General features: G+C 41.7%; 1 protein-coding gene across 1 annotated transcript in view; it reads right to left on the reverse strand.

The window, feature by feature from the left end:
• Window positions 1-7,776: 7,776 nt before the first annotated feature.
• dnajc6 (DnaJ (Hsp40) homolog, subfamily C, member 6) overlaps window positions 7,777-13,708 on the reverse strand; it is a 38,934-nt gene continuing 33,002 nt past the window's right edge. Inside the window, exon 18 of the mRNA XM_069680379.1 lies at window positions 7,777-10,900. Coding sequence (XP_069536480.1) covers window positions 10,799-10,900 — 102 coding nt within the window. The 3' untranslated portion in view covers window positions 7,777-10,798. The remainder of the gene's footprint in view (window positions 10,901-13,708) is intronic.

The following is a 13,708-nucleotide window of genomic DNA, read 5'->3' on the forward strand; positions in this document are numbered from 1 at the left end:
GACGCATTCGAGCCAAGAGCAATGGCACTCATTCATAGCAGCCCTCTCCCTGACCGCACCGATCCTCACCAGGCCAAATAAACTCTGAGGGACACAACCGTGCTCGCCAAGAAGGTTATGTTTTCAGTGTTGGTTGTTTGTATGTTTATCTGGGGGATTACTGGAAAAACAACTTGACCGATTTGCATGAAACTTGGTGGATTTTTATAGCACGGGCCTGGGAAGAAGCCATTCAATTTTTATTATTTTTAACCGGAGTTCCTTAAGAATAAACAGTTTTTTCTGCCATGTTCAAAATGTTCTTTAAGGTTAAAGGATTTAATATGCAATGTGTGTATGATGTGGTGTTCTCATACGCTTTACATTTGAATTTTTACAGTAAAGAGATATACAATAAATGCACAGCTGAGATGATGATAAATTAGCCTGCAAAGTCGTATTCTGACATAATACCTTTCATTTTCAATACTGGACAGTGAAAAGACTATTGGCTTTGAGGTCGGACAGACGTCTACGCTCTCTTGGTGCCCTTCTGGTTTATTAGTGAGATAGGCATAACAACAAGAGATGACAGAATATCATGCTGTTGTAAGTGTAAAAAGATAATCTGTTTGTGTAAGTGACGTACAACTGAGTTTCTGTACACAGGACATTTTACGGCTGATTCGCACTGGAAGCGGGGCGTGTGCGTGACGGCTGCGGGACGTGTTCATTTTCATTTTAAATGCATGAAAACAGAAGGGGCGCTGGTGTAGCTCAGTTGGGAGAGCAGGCGCCCCATTTACAGAGGCCAACGTCCTCGTCGCACTCATCGCAGGTTTGACTCCCGGTCTGCTGATCATTTGGTATATGTCACCCCCCACTTCCGGTATGGTTTTTCAAAGTAAAAGCCCGATCTAGAATTCTGACTTCCCTTGTTTGTTCACAATGCTTTTATTTTAAAGTGTTTCCCGGGCCATTGTTTTTTGGGTTTTTTGAAACTTTATTTGTTACTTTTCCAGGAAGTGATTTGATCGATACAAATATATGTTAGTAAAAAAATAAATAAATAACATCATGTTATGTACGTAATTCAGGTACGATCTCTCCCTCTCTCTTCCTTGCTCGCGCTCCATCTCTCCGTATTGGCTCATATGGTTGTTTTTGCTGTGTGTTGATTAAGGTCCTGTTTTTAATGTAAATAAGATCGTTTTCTGTTAAGACCAACCCACGGAAACCTTTAAAACAAAGACATGAAACTATGCCTGCATATGGCAAACAGCCAGGTAAAGTGAGGAGTGATTAATGTACATTTAACAGTAGCACAGATGCCTCTTCATGCGTTCTTGTATATAATAAATCTGAATGACTTTTATAAAGCGAACATATTCAAATTGTTTATGGCCTTTTATTAAGGTAAAATTCATGTAGAAAGACAGAGCTGGCAGGATCAGCCCAGCTGAAGCCGCAGCCCACACACAGCCCGTGTGAAGACCTTGATGGTGCGAGCCGGAGCCATCACGCCACGCAGCCACCACGCACACGCCACGTTTCCAGTGTGAATTGACCGTTAGTAGCATGTTTCAGCTAATGGTTTTGGCAGCTCTTAACTGCTCAGCACCAACCAGCAAAATTACACAGAAAGCAAGGAACTGGTGAACATATTGGAGCACTTGGCAGCACTGACCTATTTCCCTCACTGCTTGGTGGAGTCCAAAAGCAGAGTTAAAAGGAGAGTAAAGGTTAAACTCATTCATTGTTACGAAAGCAAATGGCAACAAACCCCAACAACAGTCATTCTATTTAAAAAGAGCTATTAAATACCTGACAGTTATTATTATAGAGCGATTGTCGGGGTTCCAGCACAGCTGCAGTTGCCTTTAGCCAATGCTTGTAAAGTGTCTGCGCCAATGGGGAGGCTGCTATTTTTAAACTGCCAGTAAGATACCAAAACTCTGCTGAGAACAGCAGGGAGAAAAAGATGACCTCCATAACACCTGAAGAGGTATGAAAACTTAAACATTAGACCTTATGAAAGGAAAAACCTTAAACTCAAACAGCATCAACAAAAATTCACAGATTACAAAACTCAGTGAAAAATACATTTGCAGCTGGCAAAAGTCCAATTGATAAAAGTGAGCGAGCACAGTAATCAGAAGTAGTATTCTGTTTTGTGGCCATTGCTGCATTTCTATGTTTGTGCGGCTACGGAATGTTTTGCTGTATGTAGGAGCCATGAAATGCTACACTCATGCCTTTGAACTTGCTTGAAGACTTGCTTCAGGCACATTTTCTTTTTCAGAGTCCGTTCCTGTTATCCAAACCATCCATCAGTACTTTAGTCCCAAGCCATATCCATTGTGGTTACTGTAATGATGAGACTTACTCATAGTAAGTATGAATACAGATCTTGAAGCATAAACCTACTGCCCAACTATTGCTGGGTAGCATTTGTGACAATTAAAAATGACTACCTTTAAGGTCAATGTTGTTTATCTTTTTAATGTACTCCCTAGAAACGGGTAACTGGAAGACTGCTTGCACTTTTGGGGATTTACCAAAAGCATGACATTTTTATCTGATGTACTAATTACTAAGGCTTTGAAGTATATACTTGTACTCTCATCAGAAGCCAAAAGGTTGGTTGAGCGGATTCCAGGTTGATCAGCTAATCATCTGTTGCTTCTTGTCCTCTGCGTAGGAAGCAACAGAGCAGGACGTTGCAAAGATAACACAAATGCTTTGTTTTTTTGTTACCTGTGTAACCTCCACTCCCTGAGAGCCATACCTGTGTCTTGGCATGCAGGATATTCATTCCTTTTCATATTAATGCGCCCACACCAAGGTGGCAATATTGCATCACATAGCAAATGAAGCAAAGCGTTCCGTTTTATCAAGTCACTACATGTTGTAAAGAGAGGTTAGATAGTAGTTAAGGGAATGCACTGTATCAAAGAGATGTTAAACTGCGATAAATTTAATGGCAGAGGAAGTCTATTTAATTGTGTGGAAATGTATACTGTAAGCGGGTGATTCAACACATTGTGTAATGCCGCTCTAAAACCATCCTCTCATGAAGAATGATTCTCACAGGAGTTTTAAAGAGACATTAAACACCTCCTTAAACCTGGCTCATCTTGTTGATCAACCAGTGCATCTCCACCCAAGAAGTCCACTTCTTTTCAGTCCCTCCACTTGTTTCCCCCTCACAATTATAAAAACCCTACGACCAAAGAGCCTTGAGAATGGCTTGAGGGCATCTGCATTGACCTTCCAATGGTTCTGTATTTGAGTGATTATTAGTATAGCAGGGAGTGCTGGTTAGGGAAACATTAATGCAAGGTCACTGAGGTTGTGCTACATTATATGGAGGCCAGAGAGTGCTTTAAAAATCATGGTATGCAGTCAACTTGTCTGTATTCTAATATCCATAATGAAAATTACGTTTGGAAGCAAAAACAGGAAGCAATGGATTTGCTGCTTTCCTTTTTTTACCCACATTGTTGGGAGTTTTTTTCTAGCATTTTCTACCATAAAGGCCGAGCACTGTTGGACATTAATATTGGTCTGCCAGTTTGTTGGTCCAGCAATTTCAACACTTTTATATGGATTACCATGAAATTTAGATTAGATATCCATGACTCCAATAGTATGAATTGTAATGTCTTTGGTGATCCCTCTTTAGCCCCATCAGGAGATCAAAGATCAATCCATATCCAGTCAAATATACGTCTTAAAAGTTATACATCTACCCGATAGATTGGAACAACATTTGGTGGAGGCATTCATTGTTCCCAGATGGTGACTTGTAATGACGTTGGTGATTCCCTAAGTTTTCTTACAGCACCACCATGAGAGTAACATTTTTGTTGTTTAGTAAAATATCTTAGCTATTGGAGGGACTGCCATGAATATTGGTACAGACTTCCATGGAAAGCAGATAAGAAATCTCTAATGACATGGTTGATGACTCAACCTTTTATTTACTGCCGTCATCAGGTCAAAGATTAAATGTTTAGAAACTTTGGTTTGTGAGCCAGTCCCTGAAGAACTTGACAGTCATATCAGTCTCTGCTAGGCTGTGATTTATGCGAGATAGCAAATTTAAGCTTGCTAACACACACAGAACATCATATGGTGAACATGGTAAAAAATCAACACATCCTCATAGATAAATGAGGGAACAGGTAATTTGCCAATGACCCCAGAAATGGTGTATCAGACCGTATGACGGTGGATAACATTGTTTAGCTCGAGTTAGTCACAAAACTACTTGGTAAGGTGTAGGCTAAAAACAATGTGGTAAGGTTAAGGAAAAGATCCTGAAGTTACGATAATTTTAGTTTTTTAGTTCCATAAGTTAAGTTACTTCCTGTATGTGATATTAATTTAGTATGTCAAATTTAACATTTTAGTTCACACACAGGACACAACTACCCATCTCCAGACCACTAGAGTTGCATCATAAGAATCTGCTGGCACAGATGGACTATGTGTCCGATAGTTTTGGGAGGATGGTGTGTTAAAATTATTCATTGTTAACATCAGCAGGTTAGCAGTGTCATTGTGAGCATCTTAGCATACTCATGTTAGCATTAACGGCACCACTGTATCTAAATACAGCTTCACAGAGCTGCTAACATGAATGTTAAGTCTTGTCTTTCATCACATCACACACGTCAGATCAGAATTTTTTAGGTGTACAGTCACCACTATAATGAATGTACCCTGTTGTTCCCTCTCTTATAGTTATTGTACACCTTTGCATTAATCATATGCATTTCTTTTTCTAAATATTCTGTTCTTCTCAACCAGCAGAACACGACACAAAAGAGCAAAAAGCAAGAAAATGAACCATGCTCAAATCTAAGTACACAGTAGCTATTTCTTCCAATGACCATCCACTGCAGAGGCCATGAGAAAACATGGTTTTTATTTCCCTAATAAATCCCAGAAAAGCATCTCTGGAGACGTGTAGATTTCCCAGCACGTCAGCTGGCCTTGAAACAACAACCCTACACAGTGTGCTTGTAGAGCAGCAATACAGTTTGCCTTTTTAAAACATTTATTTTGTTATTTAAATGGAGCAGTACATGCAACAGTTTTCCAGCTGTATTAATCTGGTGATCATGAAGCTCTCACGGGTTAAGTGTTTTCATGGGAAACCTGACAGAAGTGCTTGACAGTGTGAGAGGCTATTTATTCAGTTGTCACAACAACTGGAACAGTCTCGATTCTCCTCTTGGTTAAATACACTCTGTCATTCTTTGACAGAGAGGTGCGCCCAGTGCAGGTGAATTCACTCAAAACGCTGCCTCTTCCAGTACAGCATGTCAGACTTTAGCTTGGCTGTAAAGCTGGTGTCTTCTGAAAGATGCTGAATGTGATTTTTCCCCCCAACATATTTTTTATCTTTTCTGTGTTTACAGCAGAAGTTTGAGCATGTCAACTTTGACAGGCGACGCTATCAGCCACAGAACCCCTCTACAAACAAAAACTTGCCAGTCACTGTTTCTAATTTCATTTACTACAGAAGACTTGTAACACTTTGGCAAATGCTTTGCTGAGAGTGCATGTTCAATGTCTGTTTACTGACAGTCCAACTTTTTGTAACAGGCTGCTGTAAACAAATGAAATGCGTAATAGAAACAGCGCACATAGGGTTGATATGATTTAGTGTGTATGTGTAGATGACGCTTGTGCTTTATGATGAATAACATTAAAAAAAAAACCCCATCAGCGTATGCTAATGATCTACATCAGTGCTGAATCTTTCTCAGGAAGTGCGTCAGCAGAGCGAGTGAGAAGAGGGAAAAAGTGGTGAGTTCTGCAGAAACCTCATGTCACAATGAATCACTGATTGGGGTGATTTGCAATTACCCTAAATTTCCTTCTGGATAGTCAAACAGAGACTCTTCACAGCTGCTTTTCCCGGACCTGCGCCCCAAGGGAAAACTTATGAACCCCCTAACTGTTCACATATGAGGGAACAGCAGCATATTGTTCGTGTCTGTTCCCATTACCGTCCACAATGAAATTCTGCGACTCCACTGGAAAGGATAATCTCTGTTTTTCTGTGCTATTTCATCGGCTCTGTGAACCTCTTGGATTTTACACTTTAAGGACCTGTCTGTGTGCAGTTCAGCGCTCAGTCCTAGTTCAACTTTTGGAACAGCGCTGGGCTCGTCAATGTCACTTCTCCATCACATACCAATCAAAATCAAGAGGGGACGGGACTTCTGATATCAGCTTTGTCAACGACAATGGCAGGGGAGAAGTCAATCCTCTTGTTTTTTCAAGGGTACAATTTCCAGGTGTAGAGCTGCTTCAAACGTCAGGACCCGATTCCTTTCCATTGTTGTAACGTTTTCTTTGTAAAACTTCCTTCAATAAAAGCAAATATTAAGCACACAGAGCACTTTAAAACAGACTAGACGGTCACTGTCAAGGACATCGGAAGTGGCGCCAGACAACTTTCGTAACCTAGCAACAGTAAGCGCCTGTGAAAATGCGCTCTGAAATTGATGTTGTGGGCACTGGCAGCGCAAAAAAACGGCATTAGTGGACACAGACCCTTAACTTTAAGGTTTCACTTTAAAACCATTCAGCAGTGATTCCCTAAGTGTGGGCTGCTTCCCCCTGATGGGCCTTGATGGTACTGCAGGTGAGCTGTGAGAGGTCACTTTTTACAGTGGAAGGATCATTTATTCACCCTCCATTCCTGTAGACCCACTATCGCATAGACTCTGTTTTAATTAAATATACAATTTGTTGTTTAATACACTTAGACTTGTGTGAGATTTGATTATGACACATAGACCTAGTTGTTTAAATGGTGTCATTTAAAGTTTTAATCTCGAAGATCTCAGTTTCGTTCTATTTGGCAGCACCTGTGGCGATAATCGGCAATTGCGGAAGCACACTTCCGAGATAACCAGACATCTACGGTTGGCTCCTTTTGTAACGGTTGTAACTCTTGATTTTCCTCGCTGACGGTCGCTTTCCTTTTTAGACTGTTTGCCTTCATCTGAGCGTCGAGTTTGTTTCTTTTTCTTTGGATTTTCACTTACTTTTGAAGTTGTATCTGTAGTCATCGATCTTTTCTTTGTTTGTTCAGCCATAGTAGATTACTGTTTACTCGCAACACTTGCAGAGATTGGAAAAGCAGCCACTTAGCTCCGCCTACCCTCTCTGGCAGACCAACCACTGCTGGGTGATGGAAAACGCGTCACTAACTGGGCGCCGCTTGTGATTTTGTGAAGTCACGTCAGACACCCAGTCCATAATTCTGCAAATGCAAAGGCTTTCAATCACCATTGAATGTATTACTTTAAATACCTATTTGATGCCAAGGGAAGTAAAATTGGCAAAATATCAAAAATCCAAACTATGATCAGAAATCTGTGTATTAGAACATGATTTTTTCCCCTCTGTCCTGTCCCATTTACGCGTCCTCCTGACCCCTACGCTGGAAACTACTGGACTTAAACAGCTAACAGTATAAAGTTATAATATAAACTGTCCACCTCAGCCAGCTACAATAATTAAATAATACATAGAAATTGATGCATCAGCGACAATAAAATGATGATTTACCAAAATATCAGTTAAATGGCAGGTTTTTTAACTTTGTTTTCTTTTTGTATATTTTGCTGACAGAAGATTACAGACTTTTAGATGGTTGTTTTAGATACTACTACGACAGGATGATTATAGTGTAGTTAATGTATTGTCCTCTGCTGCCCTCTACTGGTCAAAAGGATAAACACACACAGACACATAAACCCTGATGGAAGCTGCTTATCCCTCCAGTTTTCTGTTTCCTATTTATTGTTGTGCGCTGCACTTGATCATTTTGTACATCCTGTAACGGTTAACAGAACTGAAAAGGAGCACGTGAACAGAATCTTTACACAGGTTAGTAATACTTGAACAGCAGACAGGCAAACACATAACGTACTAGTAGTCTGTAGCCAAATCTGATCACTTCCATACATACCACAACTGCAAACAACACACATCCATTGACTACAATATAGAGGTTAGCTTTTTAACATAGCCGTAAGATAGAGAATTCAGTCAGCGAGGGAGCTTATGAGGGTTATTTCACATGTAGGTCCCACAGAAGCACATACTACACACCTCCTGTGTCTAGTAAGTCACCAAAGAAAGCAGGAGCCTCTGGATCAGAGTTCAACATTTTCAGTCTGACATCCAGTGTCTTTATCCGGGTCCCACTGAAGACATTATTTATCTCCTGATCCACTCCGGGTCCCAGCAGTCATACTCTTTTTCTCAGTAGTCACTCCACATCCTAAACACAGACGAACAAACTGGGAATCCTGGACAATAATGAAGTCCAATAAAGGGGAAAAACAAAGTGAATGGTTAAAGACGACCACAAAAATGATTAAATCTGTTTTCTTAATCTCAGAGACAAAGAGAGAAAGAGCGAGGGCATGAAGACAGTAATGATACAGAGAACTTGGACACTTCAGGGATGTATGAAGGCAAACATTATTCTCCTTTTGCTTTTGTTCCAAATGATTTTTGAATTGATGACGGGTGACAAAAAACATAATAAATCAGTAATACAATGCTTGAAGCTGAGGATGATTAAGAACCATGTTAGCGTCCTGTGAAACCTCAAACCACTACAAGAAGTTGGTCCAGTTTCCACCTGATGATAATTTAATACGTATGTTTTGTTTTACATCGGCCCATGGACGTTATCCCAGGTCTTTGAGAAACATAATTCAGAACTTCAAGAGTAAATTTCTACCTTTCAGACATGCGCACGAGTCAGCATGTCGGGTAAACTACAAAGAGAGAATGTACGTCTCTTCTGGAATAAAGTTTGAGCCATGTGTCGTACCTTACTTTTGATATGAAGTAGTGTCATTAGCTATGTTTCCACCACGGGAACTTTCCCCAGGGACCTGTGGAGGACATTAGTGTGTTTCAACTGCAGGGACCAGGGTCTAAATAAAGTGCCACGGACTTCAAATGGTCCCTATACTGGTGGTAGTGCTTTTCAATAGGTACTTTAGGCTGGTCCTTGCAGAAGTGAACATTTCTGATTGGTGTTTGGTTTTAGACATCTTTAGACCTTTGACCTCTGTGGAAACGCAGTCAACAATGGGCTGGAGGAACCTTTAAGTCCCTTTAAAAAGAAGCTCCTGAGACTAAAAGTTACTGGTTCTTTTGGTGGAAACACATCAACTTTAACTCATCCAGACAAAAAGCTGCAAGATGACTATAAATAAAAGTGTCAGCGTTGTGACAGAAATGTGTCACCAATGTAAACAAATCATACAAAGTAATAAAAAAAACATTTTGCAGTCAAATCAGTGCTTCGATAAAACTGTTCGATGACATATGTGGGAGTTGACTCCTGGAGCGGATAAAGTCACTGATCAGTCGGGTTAACGGGATCATGCTCCATCTCTTCAAAATCACTCTTTGAGGGAGTTCGTCTGGCCAATAGAAACGCCAGATGTGCAGCACTGCAGGTTCTACGCACACGCGCCATTTCTGTAGTTTGGAAATACTGTATATATTGCATTCTTAAACAGGTTATACAAACAAATTGTGAACTTCTCTCACAAGTAATTCCAATGATTTTAGTAGAGATTTACATATCGACCCAAAACTGATGACATGAATGCAGCAGGTCTGTTACACAAAACAACACAATGAAGATGAAAAAGTTAATAAATAACAGTGGTTTTCCTCAAAGCTGCACCAGGGTTAAATTTGTGCTTTCACAGAGCTCCCTTTCAAACGAAACATACACGTTACTGTATGAGTGAGTATGCATGAGGCCTCACGGTGCTTCATGTGTGGTACTGTACATGTGCTCGTCCAAAGAATACAGTATGCAATCGTCCCTGCAAACATGGAAACACACAAGGCCAAGCGCCCAACAGGACGATACCTTTTTCACTCTGTCAGGATTTGAAATTGTAGCAGCCGTCTGACCTGTGTCTTTAATTATAAAACCTCGTGTGTTTATGAAATCTATTTAGTCATTTTCAATCATCCCCATCAGACTGACTTTTAAGGCTAATGCAGATGGAAGCTAACCTGTAATCAGAGTTATGTCATGACCAGTAATAGCAGTATGCTTTCGTTCTCTGTCATACACACAACACTTCGTACTTCTTACAACCGCCTCTTTTTGGACAGGTTTAAAACATTTCATTGAATAAAAACTGTAGACTTGATATGAGGGAAGTTATCATGGATCCAATATTCACACAAATTTCAAAGCAAAATCCACTTTCGCTGTTAAATGCTTTCTTGTGCCTTACACTCTCTGCTGCCCTGAATGACTACAACGTCGAGCAGTCTGTGAAATGCTTGTTTAGTTTTCTCCCTGATGTGTGTTTTTCTTATCTCGTGTTGTCCGTCGTCTCCGTTCTCTTTTTGATCTCCCTCTGAATCAAGCGTTTCTCTGTCCTCCCAGACATCCCGGTGACTCTGCTTTGATTGGTGGGCTGGTTCAGGGCTAAGGACACTCGACAAGGACGGACTATGTTGCACCACATACATACAGTAGGTAAGCACGTCTGAGCTACAGGGAGTCATTCGTAAGTCTGGATACTGGAGTTCTTTAGTGTTTTGCTGTCTTTGCAGATCAACTGGATTTTCTGTGTGTGTGGTGACAGAAGACGTATGGGTCAAAGCACGGGTATAAAGGCAGATGTTGGAGGGTGTGGCTGTAGTATGTTGACCAGAGGTGGTGACACGTTTTTAGGCTTGGATGACAGAATCAGCGGGGACATCCTCTCCTCGCTCACTTCCTCTCGCTCTTTATTCAGTAGAGCGGTTTTTGTCCTTGGCTTTCAAATTCTGACCAGGCGTCATTTAGTTCCATGAAAATCATCTTGGCATATTGTTCATAGGGCTGTCCTGTGGCCTGTGAGGGGAGAGGGGAAAACAGACAGAGTTAAACCCAGAAGAAAATCACCTTTATTTATGGTCCCTTTACGATATTTTCAAGACTTCTTCAATTCAGCAAGATGGTCATTTTGTAAATTGTGGCCCCATTTAGTGTTAACTTGAAAATAAAGCTGGGTATGATTTCTATTTTTTGTTTGACAAGTAACTACCTCAGCGACCTGTGAATCAGGATGGAGGCGTAGCTGTGTGTATTAGGGCTGTGACGTAACCACATGACCACATTACCGCCGTTATGTGGTGCCGACTGCAGGGTGGACCCAGTGTCAGCGTCTCTGACACATAAAAAAATAAAGGGACACAGTAAACTCACTATCCACGCGTCCAAGGGAAGCACCTCATCTTTCCCAAACAGAACGAAACCTGGCTACTGTTTTAACCCTCTGCGCATCTAATCGGCACAGACGAGCCCGTGCGTAGTCTCACGACATGCTAGTTTTGCCGCTACAACAACAACTATCCAGTCACCACCAACCAGTACCATCACAGCCCGAATGTGTATCCTCCTTTTCTTTTCATATAGTCACTTCTGTCTCCGAAAAAACAAGATGGCTACAAGTAAATGCCAAACTCAAAGCTTAGAAAAAAACAAACCACTTGGATATAAAACATATTACAGTTAAGAGCCATAATATCAACACACATATAGAAAAAAAGGAATTTGACGGATACAAACACACTGATCAATTCATTCAAAAATACTGGGGTCCTTCAGACTATGTCCGAACCACGATTCGAACCAGGAACCTTCTAGCTGTGATGTGACAGCGCTGACCACTGCACCACTGTGCCGCTCAACAAATAAATAAAAACAAATCAAAATAAAATTGCAGAATTGCCCAAAATATTATAAAAACTGCTTTTAATTCAGATGATTCACCATATTTGGTTTTGAGCTGTTTTATCACTTGTATATTTTGTCTACTCTTTACATCTGGCTTTTGACCTTTACGGTGAAGCCACTGATAACAGATTTAAGTCCAATACATGAACAAGTTTGCGTGTTCAATATTTCCTCTTAACAAACATCTGTGTGTGTTTTAAGTGAAGTCCAGAGGTGCATGTGAGCATCTTTGTGTGTGTTTACACATTGTGTGTATGCCATCGCGTCCATCTGTCAGGTTAAGCCTGCTTTTATGTCATTGGCATTTACTTTCTGTTGTCCTAAATACATGTGCTCGTGTTTTGTGGGATTATGCAACCGCTATCATAAGGCTGCCTCCAAGTCTGCCCTGTGTGGATGATTGAAAACCTGCCGTCTTGTAACGACTGATAAGCAGGTATTGATCTTGTGATTCACTCACACGACTCCTGTGATTGTGTACACTCTGGGCTGTGCCTGCTCACGCTCTAATAAAGAGAGGGCTGAGAAGCTGCACTCTCTCCTTCTTGTGATGCATGCTTGTGATGTCTACCTGAGGACTGAAACCACAGGTGAGCTCAGTTGTTGCTGAATGATTGCCTTTTCTTTGCCTTGTCGTTTTTCCCTTTGTGGTGGATGGGTGGACATTATTGGCTCGCCATTTTTAAGACCAGTAAGAAACCCCGGTTTTCTTTGCAAATGTAGGTCATCCTCTGTTCACTGTGTGCATTTCAGAGGTCCAACCTGCCCTTCGGACACCTGATGCTCAGCTATAACCTGGAACCTACTCTATATTAAACAAACCACATGCGCAAAACTGCCCTAGAGTCTACCTGTGAAGATCCAGAGCGAGGATGCCACTGATCCTACTCCTCTTAATTCTGATCATGCCGGAGTCCACCACGGGAGCTCCAAAGACCATGAAAGCACCAGACGTAAGAGTAGATAATATCAACATTTTTCTCACAATGGCATGGCAGGTAGCCAACACCATACGCCCTAATTCCAGCTGCTACGTCTGCGGCCTGATGCCCTACACAGCCGGAGAGGGTTTACCTCTAATGGCCTTACCCGCCTCTGACTGTGACACCTGCCGCCTCATGCACATCCCCTTGTCTCAGTCTCACCCTGATTGTGGCAGCGTCTCCAAAATGAGACCACTGAACTGTTCCAGAGGACACGTGAACTGCCAGAAGTGTCTCAAACGCCCCAAACCTGTTCCTGTCCTGCTGATCCCTCAGCCGTTCCCTTGGTGTATCCAGAACGATGGCGAGACACCTGTAGGACAATCGGACTGCCTTCGAACTTTTAAATGGGACTCAGAAGTGACAAATATTGTCTCCAAATCGCTGGATTTGGGACCTCAGCGGTGTTTGAAAGCAGCAGGCCAGCCTCGGCTTAGCGCTCTAGCTCGCCGCACTGCTAGCTGCTCCATCTCCTCTCCTGTAGGAATGTACTGGGTGTGTGGAACCCTCGCATACCCGTATCTTCCTGTGGACTACAAAGGTCGCTGCGGCTTGGCCTACATCGTCCCGGCTATGAGAGTGGCTCACTCCCTGCCCCAGAACCCTCTTCATAAACGAGTACAACGAGGACTTTCAGATATATTTGGGACTCATCATCAATCGCCTTTCAAGAACGTACTGGGCACCCTTCTCCCCACATACGGAGTTATGTCTACGTTGGATCAAATCGCCGATCTGTCTCATGCAATAGAAGTAATAGCTAACGAGACTGGTAAGGCCCTCTTGCTCATATCCAGTGAACTCGCCTCTGTTAGACTTCTAGCGCTTCAAAACCGAGCAGCTTTGGATTTTCTGTTAGCGGCCCAAGGAGGAACTTGTGCTATCATTGGTTCTGAATGTTGTACCTTTGTGCCTGATTATAATGCAACCATTGTGGATA

The sequence above is a fragment of the Semicossyphus pulcher genome, unplaced genomic scaffold (assembly GCF_022749685.1).
Source record: "Semicossyphus pulcher isolate SPU_LCO1_2020_fin unplaced genomic scaffold, fSemPul1.0.p SCAF_4, whole genome shotgun sequence".
NCBI classification, from domain to species: Eukaryota; Metazoa; Chordata; class Actinopteri; order Labriformes; family Labridae; genus Semicossyphus; species Semicossyphus pulcher.